The sequence below is a fragment of the Podarcis raffonei genome, chromosome 7 (genome assembly GCF_027172205.1).
Source record: "Podarcis raffonei isolate rPodRaf1 chromosome 7, rPodRaf1.pri, whole genome shotgun sequence".
In the NCBI taxonomy this organism is placed as follows: domain Eukaryota; kingdom Metazoa; phylum Chordata; class Lepidosauria; order Squamata; family Lacertidae; genus Podarcis; species Podarcis raffonei.
The window spans coordinates 16,744,777-16,761,653 of record NC_070608.1 but is presented as its reverse complement, the minus strand read 5'-3'; the positions used below and the strand labels follow the sequence as shown (position 1 = coordinate 16,761,653).

Below are 16,877 nucleotides of genomic sequence, written 5' to 3'. Positions count from 1 at the left end.
TGCATCGCTTCACAGGGAGCTGGGAGAATTCAAGAGACAAGAGCTTAAAATGTGCTTGAAGTGACCTTGAAGCTAGTGGGAATGATGGGATGTTGGGGAAGTGGGATGATGACTGCCAGGGAGAATGGTTGGCTAAAATTGTGCTTCTTAGCTGTTCCTTACAACTGAAAGTTCAGACACCCAGGTTAGCTTCTTCAAGTGTTTGACGGCAACACTTGAGCGGCCCAGTTTGAGGGCAAGCTAACAGAGGTTAATCCTGAGAAGGGAAAGAACTGGGGGGATGTGGGGAGACTCACTCCAGAAAGGGAGGGGAGGGCGTGCAACAAGGCTGGTTCCTGATTTGCGCACCCAGGCAGGGCCGTCTTATCCATAGGCGCTAGGGGTGCGGGGCACCCGGGCGCCGGGCTCTCAGGACACCAGGCCAAGAGTCCAGGGCCCAAGAGTTGAGTCCGTGGAAGAGCCTGCCTGTTGGTCAGAACGTCGTGGTGGACTCTTCTGCTGCAGGCAACTCTGCGCTGCGAGTTCTGGGGTGACCAAGCCAGCGAGACGCTGAGGCAGGTGGCCGGCTGGCTCTGCCCTCCTGCGCTCCTGGAACTGGGCAATCTGGGGGAGCACGCACGCTGGGTGGATCTTTGTACCCCAGCGCTACATATGCTTAAGACAGCCCTGCACCCAGGTTTTTTGAAAAGCCCATACCCCCTTTGTGACGCACCATGAGATCCAGCCTCCGTATAGGGAAGGTCATCCACCGAGAATCACTTACCTAGATTAGCATAATAGTAAGGAAAATCTCCCAGATATGATGAATACTGTGGCAGTACAAATAACCCTCCGGGGTGCTTGTTCCATATTAAGCTGTTACGTGATATGTGCTTAAATATTCTGTCTTGAATAATCTGTTAAAAGGGAAAAAGAAAGGGAAAAAGGAGCGACTCTTAAGAAGGTCCGAATGAGAAACGGGAGAGGTGGTGTTGCTTGCCAAAGGTAGCAATCAGCACACTTTTCTGCAGAAAGCCAGCAAGAGGCCGGTTGTTTAGCATTCCTGTTTAATCTATTTCTCTTTTCTCCCAAGCAGCCTCGATGATGCTGGACCCGTACGCATTCCTGCGGGTTAGAAGCCTCGCATAATGGTATTCAAACTACCTCATTAGGCACCGCAGAAACCGTGGCAACAGAGCGAACTTATTAGATGCTGCAAGCCGGAGTCAAAATATTTTCGCTTTTTAAAATGGCATGTCAGCTTGCGAGGCTGATGAATCCATGCTACAATTTTGCCATCAATGTCCTGCATAAGATAATTAGTCTGGCGGTAGATTTAGACAGGGTGGTACCTTCCTGGAATAACGATGACTGTTACCTTCGCCTCCTTCCCCTTCTTCCCCCCCCCCCCACGCAAACACACACAAAAATATGGTGCCGGAAACACAAATTGCATGGAGCAGAATGTAATGATAGCCCCGTGGCTTCGGCCCAAGGAAAAACCAAAGGTGCAGTAACATTTATTCAGTTCTGCTCCAATTCTGTGCAAGCATGATTTTGTATGGGTGCAAAAAAGCAGGATGCTAAGGAGATCAGCTCCCGTCTTATAAAAGCAAGGCCCAACGTTGGGTATCGCCCCCACAACCTCCATCAATTCCAGCCACCATGGTCAGTGTTAAGCGAAGCCGCAATAAACAAACAAGAATATTCCAAAAGGTCTAATGAAAATAAGGTCTGCCTGCTGAAGGAAATTCCATAAGGAGGGGACCAGTGCTCACAGCTCAGTGACAGAGCACACACTTCAAATGTAGGAGAATGATCTAGGCTTGGTCCATGGCTTCTCCAGGGGACGAAAACTGCTAGTCAGTGTAGAGAACCTGTGACCAAGTCCAAATGTTGGACTCCAGAACCCATCATCCTTGACCGTTAGCCATGCTGGCCTGAGGCTGATGGGAATTGGAGTCCAACAACATCTGTAGCCCCCACTCCTAGTGTAGAAAATACTGAGTGAGGTGGGCCCAACGGTCTGAGTTGCTAAGTGGCCCAACTGCACTGGCTGCCAATCAGTTTCTGGCCTCAATTCAAAGTGCTGGATTTGACCTTTAAACGGCCTAGGACTGCAATACCTCAAGAACCGTTTCTCTCTGTGTTCATCCTATGAAGCCCTTCTTTTGCTCTTTCATGCGAGGCCCAGAGTGCGGCAACACAAGAAGGGGCCTTTTCTGTGGTGGCCCCTCATTTGTAGAATGCTTCCCCAGGGAGGCTCGTCTGGCACCTTCATTGTGCATTTTTAGGCTCCAGGCCTGAAAACGTTTCTCTTAAACCAGGCATTTGGCTGATTGACATCCCATGCCTTTTTAAAGGTGTTGTGGGACGAGGGATTCTTGATTTGCTGCTGTTCTTATTTTGTTTTGTTTTTTATATTGTAATTTTATGTTGCGAACCACCCTGAGATCTATGGATGAAGGTTGGCATGCAAATGGAAGAAATAAATAAGATAAATATGCCTGGATGGCTCAGTTGAGCGTGGTGCTAATAATGCCAAGGTTGCTGGTTCAATTCCCATATGGGACAGCTGCATATTCCTGCGTTGTATGGGGGTTGGACTAGATGACCCTCAGGGTCCCTTCCATTTCCCGGTCTCTGTCATTCTTGCTGTTGCCGTTCAGAAGAAACAACCAATAAAACTGCAGCAGGAATGCCAAGTTTGGCTTTCCTGTGACAGTGCAGAAAGGGCACTTCTCTAGTTAAACTAAACCGATCCTACACAATACTGTTTCACTGTTGAGATTCAGGACAATGCTTTTCCTCCCAGCAACTCAGCCAGGTTCAGTTTTTGAAGCAGGCACCCAATGCCTTTGTTCAGATGTGCTTGTGCTGCTTACAGATCCCGTTATTTTGCGGGCCAAGGTCCTGACCTAAAAGGGCTTTACCCAATTTAACAGATGGCTATTTCTGGCCATGAAAACAACACTTAACCGTCTGCAGAGCTGAAACAGACCGGGGGGGGGGGGGTTCTGGGGGAGGAATCTGTAAGAAAGGATACAGGAAAGGACAAAAAGGGAACAAATTTACAGCTCCTCCATTAACAATAAAAAGCACAGGGAAAATTGGTGCACACATGTTGCTAAATACCATCTTTGGATTTTGCCTTGTAAAAGATAATGGCATTAAAGAAATCCCTGCTGAAAATTAAATCTAAAGAGATGTTTTTTCTGTTTCTAACATTAGTGTGTAGGCTTGCCACAATTCCACTTTTATTGGGGACACACACACACTTCTGCTAATTCAAGTCAACTCTCATTCAAGGGGGGGGCGCAAATCCAATATGGGCTGAACAGGGGAACTTCTCACCAAAGGAATGTGTGTTGCATTAGATAAGCTTCACATTTCATCTAGTTCACGGGTAGCCAATGGGGTGCCCATCAGAAGTTACTGGGCTACAACACCCACCATCCCTACTCACTGGCCATGCTGGCAGAGGCTGATGGGAGCTGGAGTCCATCAACATCTGGAGAGAACCATGTTGGCTGCAACTGAGTTAGCATAACCGAATGAGAATTAAGGGTGTGTGTGTGTGTGTGTGCGCACACACACACACACACACTAGAGAAGGGCCAAATGCAGATATAATGATGGCCCCTTGCAAACCATGGTTTAGAAACGGAGAGAAAGTCTGCATTCCTCTCTTTTTTCCCTCAGGACAGTGCTAACCACCATCAAAAGTTAAGATGTGCCAACCATGGTTCCCTCATAGACCAGCACTCGAAAACATGGTTTGAAGTGTGGTTGATGAGGGAATATGAATAGCATTAACCATGGTTTGATGGTTTGATGGTGGCCTTGGGCTTACATACATTCCTTCCTTGCCTTGCACGTGCAAACCATTTCTGGTTTGCAGGAACCTAGACTTTGTCATTATTTCTGAACCAAACCCAAATTGCTTAGAAGAACAGGGCCCCAAACCATAGTTCGATGGGGCTTCTGAAAGCCATGGTTAGCAGGGTTTGGGCTAAACAGGAAACCATGGTTTGCAGCAAACTAGGATAATAACATTCCCCATCAGCTGTGGAGTAACAGAAATTGAAATTACTAGTGCTGATAATACTAAATCATACTTTTAACATCACACCTTAACAGTCCCAGAGAGAGAGAAATGTGTGCGTGTGAGGGTTTGTAACATGCACCCACAGCTCTACAAAAATCCTTTTGAAAATGCGGCAGACTCGTTTCGTTTCCCATCAGAGTTCCTTGTTAGTTTTCTGTCATCTTCCTCTTGAATCTACTCTATGTCCTACTAAGCGCCTCACCCCACACCACCCCAGGCAGACCAGTCAAAAGGCCATCAAAATGTCTTGGGGGCACAAAAGCCTGCCATTAGAAGAGAGGGCTTTGCAATTCTACTTCTTCAGAAAAACGATTTATCCAGAAAGGTTCCCTAAAAGACCTCATTCACCAGGCACGACAAGAATACTGATTTACCCACCGCAAAGCCCCCAAGAAGCCACTAGTCTGCACGAGGCAACTTTTCCCTGGAAGTGGAATGGCTTCTCATTTGTCATGGTGTCATTTTTTCTTACACCAGGCCCAGTAACAAAGAAACGTTATTTCCTCAGGGGAGAAAAGTTATAGAGGCGGTGAAGGTCTTTCCTCTGCCCCATTCCTCACATGTGCACACAACCCCCTCCCGAGCGACCCACTGTCTCCCCCCTCAAGAGCCAAGGTCAGACAAAGCCTGGGCACTGAGACCGCCAACGCCTCAACTAATATCTGAGAACAGTTACTCACCTCTAGCGTGGTCAATACAATCTTCTCAACCGAAGAAAAATAAGCCTCCCACAAGAACTGTGTCTGCTGTCTAAGTGCTAGGATTTTATCCTGATGGATAGACCTGATTGTAGAAGGGATCTGTAATACAACGTTGAAACAAATCAGACAGTGTAGAAAACATTGCAACCCGAGAACATTAAGGCACTTCTGGGGGCCTTTCCAGATGATCCGTTTACGGCACAATCAGTTTAGGTTTTATAGATCAGCGCATAGTGCTTTTGGCTCCCATTTGAAGCACACAATCCACACTGTCAGACAACAGCAGCGGCCGTGATAGCAGTAATTGGAAATTGAATTATACAGGTTGCTCATTGGGCTGCTGTCTCTCTGTCCCACTTCCGACTGGACAGGCTGTGCTTCCCACACTTCTGAGAGTTTGCAAAATCAGAGACTTTTCCAGAACAAGATCGGTTAGCAACCTTACCCTGCCGGGGAGATCTCTTTTACCAAGTTAACAGCACGCTGCCACTCTTTCCCTTCAGCTTTAAAATAGTTGTGAGAATTTAGCATCAGTGCCCTGTAGTTGTTATTCTTATTTTGGGGTTCCAGTGCCCTCAGTGTGGGTGCCCTATAATCTTTCAAAATCAGAAAGGTCCAGTTCCTTTCTCATTTCCCCCTTCTTTTCAGCAGTAGGAAGCTGGCTTGACTAGACAAGCAACCCCAACGGAGGTCATATGACCTGACAGATATGACCCCTCAGATATGGTCCAATTACAGGCCAACCACTTTCTCCAAATCCTGCCTTAGCCCTACGATCTTTGGACATAGACTTAGGCTCCACGCTCTGCCACGATGAATAGTACGCTTCTTACTGACTGTGGCACGATTAATGATAGACCAGAAATGGAAGAACCAGAATGAAATACCCCTGAACATATGGGGAAATAATATCTGGGATACGGCAATATCTGAGCATCTCACCAGACGCAGGAGGGCCATAGAGACGCTTTCCAAGAAACGTGGACCCCTTTCTTTTATGTTAATGACCAAAATCAAGACCTCCTTATTCTCAATAAGAACCACTCAATATTCTCAATGGAGAGGTTATGTTATGTCTGAATGTTGACTGTGTTTAGTGTATGTCTAGAGACAAGGGGTAAAACAAACACCATTAGTTGTACTGCTAGATAATTGTTTAATGGTTGTTGTATTTGTTTCAAAACCAATAACATTTTGTTTTTAAAAAAGATACGATCCTGTACTGTCAATATATGAACTAGCTCAATGTGCTTCATTCCCAGTTCACCATGGCCACCCTTAGGAAAAGTGGTTTAACTAGGTTAGGGATTGTCAAGATGGTGGCCTCCAGATACAGGACACGGGTGGCACTGTGGTCTAAACCACTGAGCCTCTTGGGCTTGCCGATCAGAAGGTCAGCAGTTTGAATCCCCACAATGGGGTGATATAAGTGAAGGAACTTCTCTGACAGGTGAGCTCCCGTTGCTCTGTCCCAGCTCCTGCCAATTTAGCAGTTTGAAAGCACGCCAGTGGAAGTAGATAAATAGGTACCACTGTGGCAGGAAGAGGAACTGCATTTCCATGTGCTCTGGTTTCCGTCACGGATTCTGTTGCACCAGAAGCGGTTTAGTCATGCTGGCCACATGACCTGGAAAGCTATCTGTGGACAAATGCTGGCTCCCTCAGCCTGAAAAGTGAGATGAGCGCCGCACCCCATAGTCGCCTTTGACTGGACTTAACTGTCCAGGGTCCTTTACCTTTAACCTCCAGATATTCCTGGACTCTAGCTCTCATCAGCCCTGCCAGCTGGGACTATGGGTGCTGCAGTCCAGCAATATCCGGAAAGCACCACATTGGCTACCCATGGAGACTAGATCACACGTGGCCAAAAACTAGATCATAGCATGAGTCTGTCAATGTAGGCCAATGGGGCATCTTCTCCAACGTTCTGCTCTCACAGTGGCTAACCAGACGCCCGTGGGAAGCCTGCAAGCGGACATGAACACAACATCCTGCCCACCTATGACTCATAGCAACTTATTCAGAGTCACGCTGATAGTGGAGGTAGAACTTAGCCATTGCGGCTAGTGGCCATCGATACTAGATTTCCAGGGTACCACCTAATGCCTGCTGTTTCCAAGAATCCATGCAAAGAATGCAGGACTAACTAGACTTCGATCTATATCCAGCCAGGCTGGATTGTGTTCTTAAAAGCAGGAGTACCTACTTGGGACCAGTTAACCCAGCTGAGTTATGCTTTTAATACCTTCCCAAGTGTACATTCTTGCTTTCTAATTCTTACACTCATTGGTAGACCGCAGGGATTCGCGTTCCACAAACAAACAAGGGGGAAAAGAAAGAAATAGACCATGCAAGATTGAGGTTTGCCCAACTCATGGCCTTCAGGCACCTTGCAGACTCATTCAAGGAATATGTGCGGACACAGCAAAATAAATGCACCCAGGTACTTTTCTGTTCTTCACTTTCTGCTGTTTATTTAGACAAGCTTATCTGAAGGGGGGGGGTGCAAAAATAAATCCTTCCTTTTGTTTGGAGCATAGTGTTTTCTCATTAGAGGGCTCCGTTCCCTCTAAGCCTTTCAAATATTCATATATTTTTTCATATATTCTTTCCTGACTAATTATGCACAAGGCAAGCACCTATGTTTGCTTTTGATTTGTGCTGCTCTGCATTTTCCTCTTAGATATTAGATTACACACAGCGAATGCTTTCTCACTCACGCACACCCTTCTCACTTATTGGAGGGGGTTGGGGGAAAATCCATTTCCCAATAAAATATTCTTAATTAGAATACATCTGTTCTCTGCATAGCCTCTTGGGAGGGGCAGGGGGAACAGCTCGGTGGCAAGGATCTCCTTATGTCAAGAACAGATTTCATATAGACTTGGCATCAAGTTCAACTATAAGCAGCTCAGTTTGAAATGCCCAACTTTCCTAAGATTGCTTCAGCAAAACATTAAGCCCATAATGAATGTCAGGTGTGAAACAAAAGGTCCCAAGACAATGGGATAGGTTGCTGAACTACAAAGCGGGTTCTCCTTCATGGAGAACACGTGTTGCGGTGGGAGCAACCATGACATTCCCTGTTGCTGGGCGGGTTAGTTTGGGTGGCCACGGATTTGATTGGGCACCTCCAATGTTGCTGGGGAAAATTGATTGTTGCAATTTTATTTGATTGATGGGGGTGCTATATAGGTCCCTGTGCGCAGCGTCGAGCTTCTTCTTTTCACTGCGCACATCGGATTACCCGCCCACCCTCCCTTTATTTAGGGTTTGTTTGTGCTGACCTTGCTATGCCTGTCATGGGGTCGCCTGCCTTGGAGCAGGGGCCTGGTAGGAATTTTGTCCATTTGGCTGATTGGCTGGTGCCATTTGGTTTTTGCCTAATGTGTAGCAAATCGTCACAACTTGTAAGGTTGCAGTTAGGAATTGGTTAATTTTTTGGTTGGTGGAGGGGGTGTGGTTGGCTGTGCCTGCCCCTCCAATGCTGCTGCTGCAAAGGTATTCCATTAAAGGAATCCAAGGGCTCGCCATGCTTTTGTCCGTATCCCTGGCAAAGGGATAGGGCCATGCAAGAACCCCAGGGAGCATTTGGGGAGAGGGAGAGCCTGGTGCCCAGCTTTTTCTCTCCCCAAAATTGTTTACCCCTACTGACTTCCGCATGGGTGTGGTTGTCACTTCTGTTCCTACCTCCAAGTGGGAACAGATAGTTGCTAACCAATGCCTAAGCAACCACTCACTTACTGTAATTCAATAAAGTTGTGGCCAAAATTATGCCAAAAACCAAAACAAAAATGGCCAGGAGGAGGAGAACAGCCAGATATATCAACTGTTCATAGCCAGACCAGGACTGCTGAGACCCTGGTTATTATGCAGAAGGTGCATTTTTCCTATGATGCTAGAGTATTATTTAAAAACTGCTCAGTTGCCTTTCCAAATAACCTCTTCCTAAGGCAGATCGCAACAGATCATCTAATACCCAAACCTAACTGTGCAATCAGAAGTGAGTCCCATGTATCCAGTGAGGGTTAATCATGAGTAAGCGCATTTATAATTGCAGCCTACTTTCACTTATTTTTTTACTAAACCGGTATTTTGAATTGTTCTTGCAGCCTTGCTCATGGCTAAAACGTTATAGGGCAAAAATATCTGGGCAATATGTACAGGTAGAATGTTTAATGGCCACGTGCATTTGGAGACAGGTTTTTTGCAATGTTTAAGCGTATGCATTTTTACTTGTTAGGCAGCTATTTTTGTAGTATAAATTTGCATTGATCGCATTAAGTTATTTTTGCCCAAGCGCTTTCAGCCGAATCTTTTGATATATACCTGTGTGTGCAACGAAGAAGCATCAAATCTATTAGACAGAGTGAGCCATTCATATTTGCAAAGCAGGGGAAAAGCTTATTTTCTAAACTATATATTTTTGTGTGAGTTGATTCGCTTCTAACAGATGGGAGCTGAAACCAGAGCTCCCATTTTTAACCGTGCTTGGCTATTTGCTATTAATCTTCTTGGCCCAGAAGTTGGGTGTGGGAAATGATGGATCTGTGCTGATCTGCCACAAATACACTAGAATTATTAGAAAGGGATGACGTTTTAATAGCAGGTCATTTGTGTAATAATGGGGAAGAGAAGGTGGGGAGGGGGAATGACTTTTGCATTAAAAAAAGGAGGGTAGGATGGGGGGAGAGAGAGAGAGAGAGAGAGAGAGTCTAACTGGTTCAAGCTTCCCTGGAGTGGGAGCTGGTGCAAGGATGAAGAGAATATGTAAATAAAAACATCCGAGCTAGTCTAAAAATGAGAAATGGGAAACTGTAACACAACAAAAACATTTCCCAGAGCAGACATTCTGGCTCAGCGCCAGGTCTTTAAAAACCACTGTTAATAATGGCGTAGTAGCTTGCCTTGGTAAGGAAGCAGCTGTGAAGAGAATCAATTCTGCATTACAAGAACAGGACAAAGATTTGGAACATTAATGTCCTCATGTGGGGAGGCAAAAGGGTGGGGGGGGGGAGAGAAGAGAGGGAGACCTGGAATCCTTCCTTCCCTTTGCCTTCTGCAACCAGAAAGCCCAGATCCTGCAGCTGGGTCATGCAGATTTTCAAAATGTGCAAGATTTAGATATTTCGGTTGCATGGCAGGGACCATAATCAAGCAATAGAGCTGTGCTTGACAGCTGGATAGCTCAGCTGGTTCAAGTGTGGATAACACCTGGTTTGATCCCCATATGGTACTTAATTCATTCCGGAGATCCGTACTTAACCTGAAACTGTTCTTAACCTGAAGCACCACTTTAGCACGCTGCCGGAGCACGATTTCTGTTCTCATCCTGAAGCAAAGTTCTTTACCTGAAGCACTATTTCTGGGTTAGTGGAGTATGTAACCTGAAGCGTATGTAACCTGAAGCGTACGTAACCTGAGGTACCACTGTATTCCTGCATTGCAGAGGGTTGGACTTGATGATCCTAGCTTTACAAGTCTTTGATTCTATGCTTTGCATGCGAAAGGACCCCAGTTTCAGTTCCTGGCATCCGGATGCATCCAGATGCAGGGATTTGCCCCTGTTTCCGTGAGGTTGGAAGAGCAGACAGAGGTGCATAAAATCAGGACCGGCAGGGAGAAAATGAATAGGGTGAATTTTCTCTTCCTCTCTTGCTGTCAGACCTGGGGGATTCTCCCCTCCCCCCCCCCCGTAGCATCAAAGAGCAAGGAAGAAACAAGAAAGTATTTATGGTTTTATTCAGTGCAAGACAAAGAATCCTGTCCTTTACTCCATAGTGACATTGCTCACTCTGAGCTCCTGCCCTTCTCTCCCCAGCAACAGCCCTTGGCACTTCGGGGGGGGGGGGAGTAGTCAAATGTCCTTGAGCCCATTGCTCTTGAACTCTAATTGGGCGATGAGATCTCGGGGAGTTTGGCACTTCTATGCTTTCTAAGCTGGCTGTTCTCCCCCTCTTTCTCCTAACACCTCATAACTAGCAGCAGTTCTGAGTTCTGCTGTAATTCAATCCTGTCTCCCTCTTTTCTGGAAGCTACTGGAGAAGGGGGGGGGCAATCTCCACCATTCCCCGTCCTCCACCAAGGGAAGCAGGACAAGTAGGGAGCGATCTCCAACCCTCCGTCTCCCCCTCCTCTTCGGTCCAGTCCCTGACAATACTGGGAATGCGGGTCATCCAATTAAGACGAATGGTAGGAGATTCAGGACAGACCAAACAGAGGGCTGCTTCACACAGGGTGTAATTCAACAGCAGAACCTGCTACTTGCAAGGAACAGCAATGGTCACCAACTTGGGTGGCTTTCATGGGAGGTTAGATAAATTCATGGAGCCTCGTGCTATGAAGGGCCATCGGTTACGATGGCCGTGCACTGCCTCAACAGCTGGAGGCAATATGCCCCTGAATACTAGTGAATATAGTTAAAGCTATGGTTTTCCCAGTAGAGATGTATGGAAGTGAGAGCTGGACCATAAAGAAAGCTGATCGCCGGAGAATTGATGCTTTTGAATTCTGGTGCTGGAGGAGACTCTTGAGAGTCCCATGGACTGAAAGAAGATCCAACCTATCCATTCTGAAGGAAATCAGCCCTGAGTGCTCACTGGAAGGCCAGATCCTGAAGCTGAGGCTCCAATACTTTGGCCACCTCATGAGAAGAGAAGACTCCCTGGAAAAGACTCTGGTGTTGGGAAAGATTGAGGGCCACAAGGAGAAGGGGATGACAGAGGACGAGATGGTTGGATAGTGTTCTCAAAGCTACCAACTTGAGTTTGACCAAACTGTGGGAGGCAGTGGAAGACAGGAGTGCCTGGCGTGCTCTGGTCCATGGGGTCACGAAGAGACGGACACGACTAAATGACTGAACAACAACAACAACAACAAAATGGGAGCAGGTCCACTGCTTTCAGTACGTCCACAAGTATCTGGTGGGCCGCCATGGAAACAAAATGGCCGTGAGCCCTAGGGCTCACCTTGTCCTCATGCATTACAGAATGCTGTATTTCAAATTACTGGAGAAGGAGGAATGGTATCTTAAGATGTTGGAATATGCAGCGTCTGATCCAGATAATAGAATGTACAAGGAAGATTGGGAAATATTTGTAGATTATATTAAAAGTCAGTGTCGGCAGGTAAATAAGTTAGCAGGATTAGAGTAGATTCAGTGGTATAAGGTAAAGTGAGGTGAAAAGAAGATGAGAAGGGAAGGTATGGAATATTTAGCATATGCAGAGCAGATGGGTAACTGAAGACACCATGGAAGGAGGGGGAGGGAAATCGAGACTATTGGGAGTGTTTGGATGGTTATTGTATAAATGTGAAATATTTAACAGAAAAGCAAATAATTTTTTTATATACAAAGTGGTATCTTTGTGTGGGCCTGGCATGACTGTGTAGCTTGGCTGGTCTCACTTTCTCGTCCCAAGAAACTCCTGGTTTGCAATAACTGGCCCATGGAAGAGGCAAAAAAGATCCAAGGGACATGTCTATCCTTTCCGCATGTTTCTACACCATATCCCATTGTGAAACCATTCTGAGCTGCCCCGAAATAATGTCTTGAAGTGTGGAATATTATTGCACCCAACTTCCTGTCCCCCTAGAGAAAGGGGAATAGGAGACTAGGAAGGGTCCGGTGTCTTGTTTTGAGGAATATGAACTTTGAAAATTCCCGTACTGATCTGCAGCTCTCGGACTAATGTGTGGATTGGAACTTAGCTACCCACCAGAATCTACCCTTCGAATGTTTAAACCATCAAAACACACATATAAATGCATACTTTGAATGAAAAGTACACGTCTACACCTCAAAACACCTATTTAAATCTGTCAACTTCAACTGGTCTCTTGTGAGGGTAAGTCAGATACCAGCCACTGAGACCGTTCAGAACCATGAATATCTTGGAAGTTGAAAGAAACTTTTCCCTTCCAAGCACTTTGCAACTCAGAAGCTCGTGTGCATTTCTCTAAAAAAAGAAATGAGCTGCTCGTACATTTTTAACCAAGACATTTGGAGGCCTGAGTGACCTTCATGTCAGAAAGTGAATGATGCCTTATTAAATGAGTTAATATTCACAATGACACAGACAAATCCCTCCTGATAAAAATCTCTTTTATAGCCGTGACCTTTCGGATACATCTTTCCTGGAAGTGTGGGAAATGGCTGCCACTGTCAACCACTCTGACGAAGGCCGCGGTTTCTCCCTCTCCTCCCCCCGCCTTACCTGTAATAACAATCTCTCATCCCCTATGACGGCAGCTTGATTCCAATCAATCACTTCGGAGAATGGCAGCTCCCATCCATTGCTGAGCATCACAGGAACACAGGCAGCCTGGGTAGGCAATCATTAAAATCAGGAAAATGGAAACAATTGCAGCAAAGGCACGCTGGCCCTTCCAAGGCCCCGTGGCAATGAAATCGCAGCCTATTCTGCAAAAATTGGACTTTAATAGAGAATTGTGTTGAAAAGTATTGTGGGACCACTGCCATGCCACATTCTGAGGATCACTGAACCTTGGGTCTGGCAGGCCCACTATTGGAAGGCTCATATACTCAGACCACACAGAGAGAGAGGGAAGACTATCAATGGAGTGGCCCTTGTTTATTCCCTGGCTACTTGCATGGGTACACACAGATTGGTACAGGCCCACTGGTACACCCCTGTGTGGGCTTGCTGTTGGGTCAGAAGGTTCAGCAAATGCAGAACATGGCAGCCACGTCACTGCGTGGGCCACCCTATCGCAATCATATTGCACCGGTTCTGGAGGGTTTGCCATGGCTACTGATTTGCTACTGAGCCAAAACGAAGGTTCTTATTTTTAAAAAAATAATAAAAAGGGGGTTTTTTTACTAAAGATTTTCAAAACACGGAAAAGTACATGGCACCTCCGCTTTCAATTCACAGAGTCTTTTTCACGGTTCATTTACACATAGTGAGAGACACTTTTGTCATAGACATCTTGCAGCTGGGGGAAAGAAGAGGGGAGAGAGAGAGGTGGGGGGTGTTGTTCTTTCATTCTGTCACACAGTGTTAGCTTAGGGGGTTGTGCCAGCATCATGTGGGTAGGTTCTTTGTGTGTGTATACACCCATTGAGGGAGGTTACGAGGGATGAAGGTGCTTTTGTTGATATACAATGCCCTAACAACTTCAGGTCTGGATATCTGGAGGAAGGCCTGCACCCACAAAAGACCTTCCTGCATGTCGAGGTCCTCAAAAAAGGCTCTCCTGGTTTTACCCCAGTTGAAGCACATCCCATGGCAACCCAGTGGAGAGGGCCTTCTCTGTGGTGGCACCCAGCCTACGGAATTCCATATCCTCTAAAGAAAGTGGGCCTAAACTCTGATGAGCTTTTGGTGCCTCCTTAAAACTCCCCTGTTCACCCAAGCTGGCTATTAATTTCTATCTTGGTTATATCAGTGATTAGAATTTTAGATTTTAATATATGGATTCTATTGTATTCTATTTATATCTCTCGGTAGCTCCAGCACCCTCAGAGTGTGGGGGAATTCCAGCCAGGAACAGACCTTTCCTGAAGCCCTTCTCCACAGGGCTGCTTCCAGCAACTTCATTTTACAGCTTCGCTCATATTCTCTATCTTGGCCTTTGATGGTTCAGGCGTTTGGTTTTGTGGGATCCAAATTTGTAAACGCGGCATCTTTCCTTTTACGGCATGGCCTCCCGCACCTCCACTTGTGTGCCATGGTAACAGGCTCGTTTCCTTTCCATTCACAACTGTGCCATTCACAACTGACCCTACCGTTTCCAGTGCCTGCTGTTTTGAAATCCTGGTGGATCAATGCGGGGTCAAGGACAGACGTCACCGCGGCAAAGAAGAACCCTCCCGACCCCAGCCTTTTGCTGCAGAGATGCCCTTTATTTTTTAACAGTTATTTTCATGCCATTTTAACCCTGGGCGTGCTCTCCCCTGCAGATCGCTTCCCTGTCGCCTGCCTGTTCAAAATCCAACCTAATTGATGCCGTCACTTAAAACTTACTTAGTATGCAATGTGAAAACCCGGGCAGAATTTATAGGCAATTTTGTCTCGGCTGAATTAAAACAATGAGCTGTATTATTTATGTCCTCCTAACTTCCTGGTTGGATGAAGTCAGTGTTTCTCCAGGAATATAGATTCTCTCCCCCACCACCCACCTCCCCAAGTTCAACAAACCTGCTTAGGCTAAGTTAGGGTTACCAGACGTCCCTGGTTCCCGGGTACAGTCCCCGGATTTACAAATCTGTCTCCGGACAAATTCCATCCCTGGAATGTCCCCAGATTTGCAACTCCGTCCCTGGGAAACGTGGCAGCGGCAGCCTGGTAGCGCAGTTAGCTCTGGCTGGCTTCAGGAGTTGCTCGCTACTCGCTGCTGCCGCCACTGCCAAACGTGAACCGGGGACGTCTGGTGGTACAGATCTCCTGCCCCCTTCCCCCTTTGTTTTGAAAGATTGAGGGACGCTCAGGAGTCGTGGGCGGATGGCTGTTGCCCAGGAGGGGAGCAAGGCGTGCAGTTTCTCTGCCAGGCAAGGTGCAAAGCCCTTCTTTTGCACCCTGCAAAACATAAATGTGCAGGGGTTTTTTTAACTGGGCAATGGCTGCTCGCCCGCGACCCCCGAGCCTCCCCCCGATCTGTCAAAACAAAGGGGGAAGGGGGCAGGAAATCAGGGAAGACTTGGGAGTCACAGGACGGTGGCACGCCATTGCCCAGTTTTTTTAAAAAAACTGTGCATTTATGTTTCACAGGGTGTGAAAGAGGGGCTTTGCACCTTTATACAATATGCATGTGTGCTTGGGCCCAGGGTCTTTTGCCTCACCATCCACACTACTGACTCCCTGTTGCTACTCAGCTTCAAAAAAATAAAAAATAAAAAAGTGTCCCTGGATTCACCGAAAAAAATCTGGTAACCATAGGCTAAGTCAACCCAGCTTTGGTGCGGGCAAAATAGCTGCCAACTGCTCCTGAAGTAGGAATGCTGGATTATGGACTATTAGGGAAATGAAATCTCCAATCCGCCTTCCTCTTGCCTGGCTATCACCCAGCACAGAATTCCAGCTGACAGGAGTGCTAAACGGCTCTAAGTCTCCAGTCAAACGGTTGATCTTACCTGCAGGGCCTCCAGGAACCTGAAGGATCCCAGCCTCCGGCCACGAGGGACGAGACAGAAAGTGGCATTGTGCAGCATTTCACGATAATCATACCTAACAGGAGACAGAGAGGGGGAAAATAATAAATTAACAATGAGCCCGGGAGTAACTGTGCGTGCAAATGTAAACATCTGGTGCTGCACATCTGGCTAGACTCATCGCCGGACCAGCTCACATCTGCAAAGCTGGCATCGCATAAGGGGAGACACAACAGGAACAAAAGCAAAAAAGGAGAAAGGAAAACAAATGTAGATGGCAATATGAAAGCAACTGAGTGAGCTGAATTGAGTCCCTGTCCTCAGTGCTGGATTTACATATAAGCTAAACAAGCTATAGCTTAGGGCCCCACTCTCTTGGCCCCCCCAAAAAAAAACTTAAAGAAAAACACCTGGGTGTACATTTCCAAAATATAAGATAAAAAACAAATAAAATAAAACCTACATACAGAAACAGTGTTTTGTGTTGTGTAGGTTCCTATGATGTAAGTAATGGGGCCCCGCTTTCTAGCCTGCTCCCTAAAATATCACTGGTTTGCTCATTTCTATATATAGGCAATGACAAACCTTAAAATCTTAAAAAGCAGAGACATCACCTTGCCGACAAAGGTCCGTATAGTTAAAGCTATGGTTTTCCCAGTAGTGATGTATGGAAGTAAGAGCTGGACCATAAAGAAGGCTGATCACCGAAGAATTGATGCTTTTGAATTATGGTGCTGGAGGAGACTCTTGAGAGCCCCATGGACTGCAAGAAGATCCAACCTCTCCATTCTGAAGGAAATCAGCCCTGAGTGCTCACTGGAAGGACAGTTCCTGAAGCTGAGACTCCAATACTTTGGCCACCTCATGAGAAGAGAAGACTCCCTGGAAGAGACCCTCATGTTGGGAAAGATTGAGGGCACAAGGAGAAGAGGACAACAGAGGACGAGATGGCGGGACGGTGTTCTCAAGGCTACCA

The 16,877-nt window shown here is 46.5% G+C and overlaps 1 protein-coding gene across 1 annotated transcript in view; it reads right to left on the bottom strand.

Moving 5' to 3' along the window:
• Positions 1–16,877, bottom strand: part of EXT1 (exostosin glycosyltransferase 1) — a 256,049-nt gene that overhangs the window by 21,855 nt on the left and 217,317 nt on the right. The window contains exons 2-5 of the mRNA XM_053395390.1: positions 15,884–15,977; positions 13,005–13,112; positions 4,768–4,887; positions 764–896 (exon numbers count right to left, since the gene is read on the bottom strand). Coding sequence (XP_053251365.1) covers positions 764–896; positions 4,768–4,887; positions 13,005–13,112; positions 15,884–15,977 — 455 coding nt within the window. The remainder of the gene's footprint in view (positions 1–763; positions 897–4,767; positions 4,888–13,004; positions 13,113–15,883; positions 15,978–16,877) is intronic.